The sequence below is a fragment of the Dryobates pubescens genome, chromosome 9 (genome assembly GCF_014839835.1).
Source record: "Dryobates pubescens isolate bDryPub1 chromosome 9, bDryPub1.pri, whole genome shotgun sequence".
NCBI classification, from domain to species: domain Eukaryota; kingdom Metazoa; phylum Chordata; class Aves; order Piciformes; family Picidae; genus Dryobates; species Dryobates pubescens.
In genome coordinates this window covers 37,720,843-37,733,670 of record NC_071620.1, presented here as the reverse complement: position 1 = coordinate 37,733,670, position 12,828 = coordinate 37,720,843, and the positions used below count along the sequence as shown (strand labels likewise).

Sequence of the window (12,828 nt, the reverse complement as noted above, 5' to 3'; positions counted from 1 at the left end):
AAAGGACCCCAAAGCCTTACGCCCTCCATTACAGCAGCAAGTAGATGTCCTCTGGACGCTACCCTCAGGCATGTATAAACCTCAGACAAGTATACCCTTTAGTCAGAAAGATTCAAAAGGCTGTATCTTAATTTTTTAGCAGCCAGTCAATGCAGGTGACACATTGCTGAGCCTAACACCAACAGCAAGAGATCCAGCCCTGCGAGTTTAATGCAGTAATGCTTCACAAACATCAGGTTTGCACACCATGTTAACAGGTACACATGTGCTGTACTTTACATTCCTTAACACGCGCCGCTGAAAGGTGTGCTGTGTAATTGAGTCAGCCTTGTACTTCATGAGGGAGTAGACCTGAAATTGCTGGTGTCCAACCTAGCTGACCTCCATTTTGAGGTCACTTATTCCAGCTCTCAGGCCATGTGTAAAGTTTCTTCTTCAGTGTAACTTTTGCCTTTTCTTCTTCCAAAGCATTAGTATCATAAGCTCTACACATACAGGTTTGGGTTGTGGGACAGCAGCTAGGACTGTATTTTCTTAGAGTATATCGATTAGTAGGGGGTAAAAGGAAAGACTCTTCCAATTTCAATATGGTTATTCATTTTAGGAGATAAAGATAATAGGTAATGGCTACTACTGTAAAAGCTGCCTATCTTCTACAAGTGGAAATCCTCCCTTCCTGAACGATCACAGAATCACAGAATAGTTTTGGTTGGAAAAATACTCTAAGAGCAAGTCCAACTGCCAATCTAAGACAACCACAGCCAATAAACCATGTCCTGAAGTTCCATGTCCACGTTTCTTGAACACCTCCAGGGACCAATGATGCTGAAGCTAGCCCTGACCAGAGGTGATCTCTACCCCAGAAACAGTCATCCATTGGATCACAACAAACACTCATATTCCAGTGCAATCCCACAGACGTGGCTCCCAGTACCTTTATTTCACCTCAAGACAAAACCTCATTTTTCACACTAGACACATTCTATACCATAAAACCTCACTCCAGTTGCCACTGCAGCTGTAGACACCAGCACCAATGGCCACCTGCTTGCCTGCAGCACCAGAATCTCATATTGATTGAGCATTTACCTGGCACATCACCCCTAAAGGGCAGGGATGCATGCATGCACACACGTGGTCCCTGCTGGCGGGCGTTACCAGCAGGGGAGGTTGGACAAGGGTAGGAGAGCCAAGACAGCTGATGAAAAGGGTGTCTTCCTCATCCTTTTCACTCATGACTTGTAGCTGTTCCCCTAACACCAAACCACTCCACTGTAACTCCACAACTAGGTGAAACTTGACAGCTGGCAAAAGGCCTGTGCTGCTTTGGCACGTCAGTGCAGATGACCCCGCCAGGCAAACCTTTTGCTCCTCCCCAACACAAGTGCAACCCGTTGGGCACTGCCCACCCTGGAGCCCCACTGGCTGTGGACCAGAGCTAGGGAAGAGAACAAGCAATCAGGGTACATACCCAGCCTCCGTTGTCCTGGATCCAGTTGTGCAGGTGCCGGTTCAGGTACTCGGTCATCCAGGTGGCAATGTTGTCTACAAGGGGAGACATCTCCCGGTTGACACTCTCCACACACATCACACCACCGAACTCGAAGAAGGCCACAATCCTGCCCCAGTTAACCCCATCTCGAAAGAGTTCCTCCACTACTGCCACAAAGCGGCCTCTGGCCGTGAAGGGCGTCAGGTGTAGCTGGCCGGACATTTGCGCAAAGTCCCTCTGGTAGCGTCGGGAGAACTCATCCCCTGCCTGGCGCAGGGCAAGGTGGACGACCTGGGGTGCAGGGCGCAGCCCCTCAGCTGGGGGCACATGGCTAGCAGCAGCCGAGCCGGGGGGCTCGGGGTGCGGAGGCACCAGGCCAGTGTGATCAGAGGAAGTCCCAGCAGCAGCAGGAACCGCAGCAGCAGCAGCAGCAGAAGAGAGACCTGGAGGCAAGGGTGCTCTGTCCTCGCTGGCAGCCCAGTCGTATCCCCTCTGTGAGAGTTTATAGTGGATGTACTTCAGCACTATCTCCCGGTTATCGTAGCCTCTTCTCCCCGGATGAGCCATAATTCCCAAGAGGAAGCAGCAAGAGGAAGGGAGAGAGGAAGAAGAGGAGCAGGATGAACCCAAAAAAGTAAAGCAGCCAATAGTAATAAAATTAGTAACACCAAAAATTATAATCCAGTTACTGTATCGGGCACGGTTTCATTCATGGTGGTGTGGGGGAGTTCTCAGGGTCTCAGAGGTACTTTTGTCTTCTCAGTGTTTCCTCCTTGGTTTGAGATGCACGGTATAAATAAGGATTAAAATGCTGCAAATACTTTACGTCCAGGTGCACATTTACTACTTTTATTACAAATTTACTTTAGGATCATTTCCTCCTCGGTTGTTGAAATACATCTTTTAAAAAAAAATAATATTCTACTGATTGAAAATCAGGTGCATTTCCCCTTAGGTGCTGAACTACCACGGGCATGAAGGAGCAGATGAGCACACACTGTAAAAACTGCACTTCAATACGATTTGCTAAACAGCCTTGGATGAATATTAATCCAACACACTTTAAGCTAGAAACCGCAACACTGCCTTTTTTTTCCTCGTTAAGTTACACAAACTAAATTTCCTCTGTAAAGTACTTACTTGGACTATAAATATGTTCCTCTGTCAAGTTTCCTCTAAAAAAAAAATTTGTAAGAACAAAACCCAAACATCCCAAGTCTTCAGCAACGTTAAGTTCTGGCTGCTTTGATGCTTCAAGTCACCAAGGTGATGGGAAACGGACCGGGGAGAAAAAAAAAAAAAAAAAAAAAGGAAAATAAAAAAGAAAAAGAGGCGGAAAAAAAAAAAAAAAGTAAAAAATCTTTATGATTTCAAATGGTTTTTTCCAGACTTCTGTTTAACAGACATCTCCAAAGATGTGTCAAAGCTCAGAAAATCCCGCCTCGCAGCCCAGGAAGGTGAACAACCCCAACGAGACGGAAAATCCTGGAGACCAGATGAACCGCATTTGAATCCAAGCTCTCGCAGAAGTGCTCCGTTTTTCCCTCCAGTGCAACGTACAGACATAGGCATTTACGTAGTTTCATTCAGACACCGATCGCAGGAGCCCGGTGCTTCCCCACACATACACGCACACGCCAAAAAAAAAAAAAAAAAAGAAAGAAAAAGAAAAAAATTGTATGTATTTAGGAAACTAATTATTTTTTCACAAGAAAGAGCGAAAAAATTAATATTAAAATTCATCAAAATAAAGACGGAAAACTGCTTTTGACTGTGGCTCCGGGGAGAAATGCCATTTCCCGAGCAGCTTTGTATCAGAGGAGGAAAAGCCCCCGGCGCTGGCGAGGAGTGGCGCGGACGGGGCGTATGTACGGTGTGACTGGTGCCGATGGGGACCGCGGCCACGGCGCCGCTGCCCGCCCGCTGCCCGCGCAGCCCCGGCGCACCCCCGCCGGCCCCGGGCGGCTCCTCGGGGCGCTCCGCGCTGCTGCTGCCGGCGGTGGCGGCGGCTCCGGGCGGCGGCGGCTCCGAGCGGCGGCAGCGGCGGGCGCGGGCGGGGAGCTCTCCTAGCGGCGACGGCAGCGGAGGCGGCGGGGGGGGGGAGGTTGCGGGGGGGGGGGAGCGGAGCGGAGCGGCGGAGGCGGGGAGAGGCGGGGAGGAGCGGAACCTGAGGGGCAGGCTCCTTCTTCGGCCCTGAGCGGCGCAGCCGGGCGTGGTAGTTTCCTAGAGCTCCGCCTCACGCTTCATTCAAGAAAAGGGGGAAATGGGGAGGGGTGCTAAAAAAGAAGGAAAAAAAGGCAGGCGGTGGCAGGGGCGAGAAGCCCCGCGCGCACCCGGCCCGCCCTCCATCGCTGCGTTGGCCTGGGGCCGGCGGCGGGGCGGCTACTCGGTCCACGGGTGGTGCTGGAGGGCCGCGCCGCCGCCCGCCCTCTCCCGCCTCCGCCCGAGCGGAGGAAGTGGGTGGCGTAGGCGGGCGCGCAGAGACGGCAGAGCGGCGTGAGGCTGGGGGCTGCGCTGCCCTGCGCGGGGGAGTGCCCCGGTCCGGCTCCGCGCCTCAGCCGCCGCGCGCGGGACGGGTGAGCAGCTGCAGCTGTGCGGATTTATTACAGGGAAAAAAATAATTAAGGGGGTGCTTGAGGTGTGAAGAGGAGAAAAAACCCCACATGTCCCTTTTAAACGGGCAAGTGGTCCGATGTAGGCGGGCAAGGCCTCCAAAGCGCAGTGGATTGGGGCGGTCAGCCCTGGCAGCAGATGCTGCGCGGCAGCGGAGACCTTGGGGAGCCAGGAGCTGGGGACAGGTCGAGCGCCGTGGGCCACCTCTGCGGATGCTCCCCCCGGTGAGAAATTCCGGGCGCCTGCGCTACGCACGCCGCCCGGACCGTTTTCAGGTGTGCCTGGGGAACAGGCGAGGAGATGGATACTTAGACTCTGCAGAAACGGGACTTGGATTTGTCCCTGCACCCGGCCTGAAGGTTGGGGTTTTTAGACTGAAGAAGGGGGAAATGAACTGTTTAACAGATTAATTTGGAACTTGATCAAAGAAGCAGAGTTAACCTTCAAAGTAGGTAAACTAACAGCACTTGGAATTAGTAAAATAGTGATGGTTCAGCCCCTCTGCTATCCCAACAAACATCAAGGCTCCGACGAGTGATGCTGTGACAGACCCTGCTGAAATGAGCACAGGGTAAAGCCCAAGTGAAACTGAAGCGGGAAAACTCAGCACCTTGCCCTGCTTAATGTGAGAGGGGGGAAAGAGACGTTTGATGAGGTCTGCCAGTTTTTGTTGATACATGGGTGTCTGGGATGATCATCTATATCAACTACTCTGAACCTACAAGGAATAAAAGGCCTAAATAAAGCTGTGAAGGTGAGTTTGCTTTGATAGGGGACACAGGGAACGAATGCACATTCCGTCCCTGGAATGGAGACCCTGCCCTCCGCCTCCATTTTCTGGGTCACTTTTCTTCACTCACTGGCCCATGGTGCACGGTGTGTAGGCTAACTTGCCTCACGCTTACCTGCCTCACACTTACCTGGCTGAGGAAAACGCACCGGAGCGGGGTGAGTATTCAGCTTTTGCTCCACTGAGAAAAGGATGTCCTGGCATCAAAACGGGGGACAGTCTTCATACACTAACAGCTCACTTGCGGCCTGAGTGATGATCTAGAGATGGGTTTTGAAGCTGCGCCAGGGAACGTGTCTGTAACGTGTACCGACGAGCGCCTTTCCAAGTACCTGAAGAGGCCTTCCGAGTGTTTAATCGTTTTGGCCTCTTATTTGGGGGGCCACGGGAAAACGCTCGGTCCCATACCCATGCCAACATTTTCCACCTCCCTGCCAGCTCTCCGCTTACCTCCTCTCGTCGGAGTGCCGAGCACTTGCGGACCCCGAAGGGAGCGATGCCCGCGCTGGCCGAGGCTGCCGGGTAGGGCGGGCGGCGCGAGGCCGGCAGCGCCTCCCCGGCGCGCGGCTGTTGCCACCCAGCGGCCGCTGCTCTCTCGGGGCTCAGTCGCGGCAGCCGGGACCCCCAGCCCCGGCCTTGCGGCCTGGCAGAAGCGAAAGGCCCACCCGTCCAGGTGCCCCCTCCTTTGCCTCGTATTTATTGCTGCCTGCTGCTATTTAATACAGGGCTTGTTGCGGTTGGTTGAGTTCCCAGGAGAGGGACAAGATGTTGCAAGACAGCAGCTGAAGGGAGGTGAAAAGATGGACGATGCTCTATGCAGCTCCGGGCTAAGGGCTGTAGCAGCACCAGGGCATGTGGGTAGCTTGCGGCATAATTAAATACTGTGGTGCAAATGCATCTCAACTCCTGCTGCATAAAAAGACTTCAAAAGTAAGGCATTTACAGGGAGCTCAGGGATTGCTTCTAATGGCACAAATGGAGGTATCTGTCAACCAAGTAAAATCACTGCCTTTGTATTCTTGCACCAAAAGAGTGCAAGAATAGAGTCTGTTCTGAATATGGAAAACAATCTGACATTTCCATGTAACATGCTGTGGTTTAAATGGAACAACTCATACAGAACAGCCATAACCAACCAAGCTGACTGGTGAGGCTCGACAGGGCTCTGAGCAACCTGATCTAGGTGAGGATGCCCCCGCTTACTGCAGAGGGGGTTGGACTAGATGACCTTTGGAAGTCCCTTCCAACTCAGACCATTCTATGATTCTATGATGATTAAGTCTGCCACTGTGCTGGTGACTGAAGCTAATGTAGTTGGTCCCACAACTGAAAATACATCAGACACAAATCAGAAAAGACCTCAGAAATCATCAGGTCCAACCTATCACCCAACACCTCATGACTAACTAAACCATGGCACCAAGTGCCATGTCCAATCCCTTTTTGAACACCTCCAGGGACGGTGGCTCCACCACCTCCCTGGGCAGCCCATTCCAATGGCAAATCACTCTTTCTATGAAGAGCTTCTTCCTAACATCCAGCCTAAACCTCCCCTGGCACAGCTTGAAATTGTGTCTTCTTGTTCTGGTGCTGGTTGCCTGGGAGAAGAGACCAACCCCCACCTGGCTACAACCTCGCTTCAGGTAATTGTAGATGGCAATAAGGTCTCCCCTGAGCCTCCTCTTTTCCAGGCTAAACAACCCCAGCTCCCTCAGCGTCTCCTCATAGGGCTTGTGCTTGAGACCTCTCCCCAGCCTCATTGCCCTTCTCTGGACACGTTCAAGTGTCTCAGTGTCCTTCTTAAATTGAGGGGCCCAGAACTGGACACAGTACTCAAGGTGTGGCTGAACCAGTGCTGAGTACAGGGGCATAATGACTTCCCTGCTCCTGCTGGCCACACTACTTCTGATATAGGCCAGGATACCATTGGCCTTCTTGGCCACCTGGGCACACTGCTGGCTCATATTCAGACAGTTGTCAACGAGTACTTCCAGGTCCTTTTCTGCCTGGCTGATCTCCAGCCACTCTGGTCACAACAACCCCATGCAGTGCTACAGGCTGGGGACAAAGTGCAGCACCCGGCACTTGGACTTGTTAAATGACATCATGTTGGACTCTGCCCATCTGTCCAGCCTGTCAAGGTCCCTCTACAGAGCTCTCCTACCCTCTAACAGATCAACACCTGCTCCCAACTTGGTGTCATCTCCAAATTTACTAATGGTGGGCTCAATCCCCTCATCCAGACCATCAATAAAGATATTGAACAGGATGGGGCTCAGCACTGATCCCTGGGGGACACCACTAGTGACTGGCCTCCAGCTGTATATGGCACCATTCACCACCACTCTCTGGGCTCAGCCCTTCAGCTACTTCCTAACCCAGCTCAGAGTGGTGCTGTCCAAGCCACAGGCTAACAGCTTGGCCAGGAGTTTGCTGTGGGGGATGGTGTCAAAGGCCTTGCTGAAGTCCAGCTAGACTACAAATGTTAAGTTACACAGAAAAAGCGTCTGCATAAGCTGCACAACAATGTCATAGCAGGATCAGTTTTAAAGCAAAGGGAATAAATCAGACTGGGGCTGATGCAAAAAGAGAGATACCTATTTAAAAAAAAAAAAAAAAAGGCTTTTATAAGGAGAAACTGAAGAGATCACTCAATTTGCTTAGGGTATTTGAATATAATTTTAATGCAAAATAGAGTTAAGACCAACTAAATGAACAGTGTACTGAAGGCAGGTAATCAGTAAAACAAAATAGTTTCAGAATTCTTAACTGACTTCTGATTGAAATGGCTACAGCAAAACTCTATCAAATTCTCTGCAACACATTTAGTAACGATGCTTTCCCCCCAACAGCTGTATTTAGCACTTTGCTATTGGAATGATAGATCCCAGTCTTCTTCTAAGTGTAACAGGAAAGTAATTGTCATAGTTCACAAGAAAGCTTGCTAACACCAAACATAGCTAAGACTATATTAAAAAAAACCCAAACCAGAAAAATAGAGGGAAAAATCCTAGGAACTGTTTGCTTTAAGTAAAGGTGTTAGGGATGAATTACAGGAAAGAAAATCTGTGCCTTGAAGAATGACAAATTTGGACTCGGTAAAAAAGCAAACCAAAATTACACACATACATTGGAAGTCTTCCTTGTTTTTAAATAATGTAACAAAATGCATTGCATCTGACCTGCATCTACAGCTGTAATTGAAGGGAGTGGCATCTTAAAACCAATTATAACTCTGCCTGAGCGGGTGATAAGCATGCATTAAACTGTCACAAGTTTTCATCACAGTTCTGCTTTAGACCTTGCTTGCTTGTTTGAGCTGTTAAAAAAGACACCCAAACCCAAAGAAAAGACAGTATGGTTTAGGGAGGAGCTAGAAGAAACCATCAAGAGAGGATCAGGATTTACCAAGGAGCGTGGAATGAGCGCACAAAGTCAGCTAATAAATCACCACATGCTGACTACTGAAGATCTGATCCTGCAAATCCTTCGACACATACACTTACTTTTATGTGAGCCATCCCACTGAACTTAAGCAGACTAATAAGAATTAGCTGTATAAAGAATTAGCACTCAGCCAGGAATACAAACAAAAGCTCACGTGAAAAAGCTCCCATGGCAATCAGAGAGGCTGGAACGTTGACCACAGGCATCAGTCAGGTCTGGCAGCGGAAAGGACAGATTGTTTTCTTGAGATGGCTTTCTTACCCATGCTCGGGCAATTGAACAAACAGGCAGGATCCTGCAAAGCTGCTCTTTGGTAGCTTCTCAGAAGCCTGCTATACAGTAGATGCATTATTAAAAAATGATCTAAAAAAGTTTGCAGTGCTTAGCAACACTGAACTTCCTGGCAATGTGAAAGTGGACACCTTTTCCCCGTAGCTTTGTATTAACATCAACAGGATTTCAACAGCAACTTTGTTTCCTGGTGACCTGCCCACTCTTATTTCCTTGGCTCATGAGCAGGCAAGTTGGAGAGAAGCATGCAATTGTTTAAAGCCCTGCTTGAGCAGGCATGAAGCAAGTTTGCACTGTGTGACAGCACTCAAAGTGAGCCAAGACAATGCCACATTTTTTGATGAAAATATGCATTTTTCTATCCTAGAATAAATGAACAACCAAAAAAAACAGCCCCAAAACCTCTAAATTTGAATAACCCAAAAGTAGTATTTAGTGGTACATGTAAATATGACAATTAAGGAGGTCCTTTGCTTGACAATGTTTTAGCACAGCTTAGATACTGGTTTTACTGAGAGTCCATTGAGATTGTGGCCTTGAGTTGGGAATTTGCACACATGCAAATTAGCAGGCTGCTCCTCATATAGCCAGTGGCACTTGAAGTGCTTGTTGGTACTGTGTCCAGTGAGGCATTTGTCTGTGCCACCCATGGCAGTGCTTCTCCTTTCCAAGCTAGCATGTATTTGCTCCGCATGCCTTCATGCCAGCCAGAACTTTCTAATTTGCCCTGACTAAAACTATCCACCAACCATGATTTTTCACGTTCATTTCTGTCCATGAGACCACCATACCCAGGGACTGATGGTGTATCTCTGCCAAGCTGCAGGAAATGCTTTTAAAACAATGCTCTAAGAAACTTGCATGTGTGCATATAATTTTTCCATTAGCTACACACCATTTATTGCTAAGACTGTCTTCATCCATTTTGCTCAGTGCATTGCCCAATTGTTAGAAAAAAGTTCTATACAGAAAGAGTGATTGCACATTGGAATGGGCTGCCTGGGGAGGCGGTGGAGTCGCCATCACTGGAGGTTTTTAGGAGAAGACTTGACGGGGTACTTGGTGCTGTGGGTTAGTTGCTTGGGCGGTGTTGGATTGGTTGATGGGTTGGACGCGATGATCTTGAAGGTCTCTTCCAACCTGGTTTATTCTATGTATTCTATGTATTCTTCTATGTATATCATCTAGGCAGCAGCTAGCTTCTTTCATACAATGCTTTTAAAGAGTTTTCTGCATGTGAAAGTACAGAGAAGTAGAACCCATGAAGCTTGGATGCTAATTTTCCTAACTTTTAACCAGGACAGTGGCAGGTTAACCTGAATAAATGTCTTCAAGTGCATTCCTGAGATGGGAGATTTCCTTTCATCCTGTCAGTGGTGCAAATGCTAGAGGTGTGGAGTGGATCCTTTTTGTCTGGAAGCACTTGCAGTGCAGAGAATGCTACTGTAAAACATTTAAAAGCGTGCTCAACCTGCAATTATGGTTTATTTCATGGTGCTTAATTGTGCTCATCAGGAAAGGCAGCTGGATAAGATCCTAAGATAGTATCTTTAGGGTCTGACACAGCAAACAGCTCCTGACTTTCAGACCTCTTTTACTGTACTCATCCGTCAAACTTCTCATCAAGATAGAGGCCCCATGGTTTGCACTGGAAAGGAAGTAGACAACTGCATCTGCCTCTGGAAATCCTTCACTTTAACATCACTACTTCACTATGTGGCAATAGGATCTTGTCTTTACAGTACCTGAACTGTCTCACCATCTTTTCACAAGGTACCAGCTGATTCTCATGCTTTGGAAAATGCTATGTCCCTTCTTTCTTCTACGGAAAAAGTAATCCAAGACCAACTTCCTACCTGAGACAGCAGAAGAGTGAAGGAAACACATTCAGCATGGAGGGAAAGGAAGTGGGAGGACTCTGCTAGACAAATAGGAATCTCCACCAGATCCATAAAATTTTGTTACACCTGTTAAAGTTGCCTCAAAGTAAAAAGAGGAAAGCATTTGAGTAAATATTTTGAGATAAAGACCAATGCATCTCATTTTATCTACTTTCTTTGAAGCACCTGATTGTTTTTAAAAGGATTTTCCCCTCAGTTGCAAGTTACCTAGAACATTGAAAATTTGATGTTAGTATTATTTTTCTTTACATTTATCACCACTGGTATCTTTACAGATTTACCATCTTATTTTAGCCAAGGAAGCTGATCCTTGGTGGCATGATTTATTGTTAGTCACGTATGTTACGCTTTCAGTCCCAGTGTTTATTTGCATTGCTCTAGCAACACTAGGACAGAAAGAACTTCATATTACAACTCAAAAGGTTTAAAATTAACATGGGAATTCCCCTCCAAGCTGAAAATAAATATATTTCCAACTTCTAAAAAATAAAACGTAAGACTGGTTTAGTGGTATTCTGCCATGGAGGGGGTTTAATATTCCTTCATCAAGGTTTCCTCAAACAGCAATCCTTTCCAATCAGTTTTAGGAAAGGCTTCCCCTCCACCCCCATCAAATTAGATATGCATCTTTGGGGTTCAGAACAAACAATCAAAAAACCAAAGCCAACCAAACAACCCCACAACAAACAAACACACCCAAGTATTTCTACTTTCCACTTCCTTCAGTGGAAGTTTCTGTACAGAAGTTCAATGTTATTCCCCCCCTCTCTGCAGAGCGCCAACGACAGGAAGATGAGCACAGCCTTCTTTTTTTACCTGTGTACTGTAACCAGATTGAAAGAAAGGAAATAGGAGAAAGGACGGGAGGTGTAGCAAGACAAGACACCTAATTTAAAAGGCTCTTGCAAGAGTCTCCCCCCAGTGACAGAGAATAGGAAATGACTTCATGAGGTTTCACTACCAGCATTGACAAACACACACCTACTCTTCAGAATGCTTGGTAATGGTCTGGCAGAAAAACAAACACAACCCCTCCCAAACACAACCCAAACCAAACCAAAATGGACCTACAGATAATTTAGCATTGTAACTGAAATGCAGTTATGAAAAGGAATGAAGAGCTATCTACTTTGGCCTGATATTTTTATATCAATTTTGTAGATAGCTACATGTTCAGTGGCAGGACAGAAAGACAGCTACCTTCACTGTTACCGCCACTGTTTTCAACTAGGAAGAACGAGAAACACTTGGCTTGTCAGAATTCATAGAATCAATAAGGTTGGAAGAGACCTCAAAGATCATCAAGTCCAATCTGTCACCCAAGACCTCATGACTACTAGACCATGGCACCAAGTGCACAAGCACCTCCGGAGAGCACAAGCACTAGTTATACACTAACAGCAGCTCCTGCAATCAAAGCAGATTATCCATTTAACCCCGCTTTCATTACAGTTCGATGACACCAGGTCTGATGCCAATATTCGAATTCTTCACATCCTTCACCTGCTGTGCACCTCTGCCCTAAGCTGCTAAAATGGAGGGATATACTGCCCCCTCTGCTGTCCCACAAAATTAAGAGGCTCCTGCTGCACTAATCCCAGATTCCAAAGTTTTGAAAAGAAAAAAAAGAACTAAGAAAAAAGAAAAGAAAAAAGACCACCGCCGAGGTCCTGCAAATGAATTCACACTTGGCCCTTCATCCCCTCAAAGAACTCAGAAGTTACATGCTTTGTTGAGTCTCCATTTATTTTGAGAAATATAAAATATTAAAACTGGTTTACAGTTCTGGCACAAAAATGACGAAGCAATAAGCAGTTTCTTTTTACAAACAGCGCTGTATCTTTTTACCCTTTAAAAGTGCCTAGAGTTTTGTGGGTTGGTTTTTTCACAGCAAATAAAGTTTATTTACCTTTATCTTTCTTCTTAGTAAAATATTAAATCTATTTAAATTGCACATATGAACACCTTGGTGAAGTAAACTATATGTAAAGGTACAATAAATCTGTATTCAAAGCGGTCATTAGAAATTACACGGAATGGAAAAGACTATCGAAGCCTAAACTGAGTCTCAAAGATTGACCAAGAAAACAAGAGACGAGACACTGACTGATATGGCACAAGTGATTAAATTATTGACAATCTGACAAAATAATAAAGCCTATGTGAAGTTCTTCACGGATCTAATATACTGCTAGAACATTCAGATGTAGAGGTTTTGTAACATTTCAACTGGCAAAATAGGTTTTTGGCTGCTAAACGTTTTTTCCACAAAATTACAAGGCATCTCCTTCACT

The 12,828-nt window shown here is 47.0% G+C and overlaps 1 protein-coding gene across 2 annotated transcripts in view; it reads right to left on the bottom strand.

Annotated features, from left to right (window-relative positions):
• Positions 1 to 2,775, bottom strand: part of BCL2 (BCL2 apoptosis regulator) — a 103,710-nt gene extending 100,935 nt beyond the window's left edge. The window contains exons 1-2 of one of the 2 annotated variants that reach the window (XM_054164337.1): positions 2,633 to 2,775; positions 1,472 to 2,264 (exon numbers count right to left, since the gene is read on the bottom strand). In XM_054164337.1, coding sequence (XP_054020312.1) covers positions 1,472 to 2,059 — 588 coding nt within the window. In that variant the 5' untranslated portion in view covers positions 2,060 to 2,264; positions 2,633 to 2,775. Of the gene's footprint in view, positions 1 to 1,471 lie in introns of both variants that reach the window. The other variant, XM_009904953.2, reaches the window with a different exon arrangement.
• Positions 2,776 to 12,828: the final 10,053 nt, after the last annotated feature.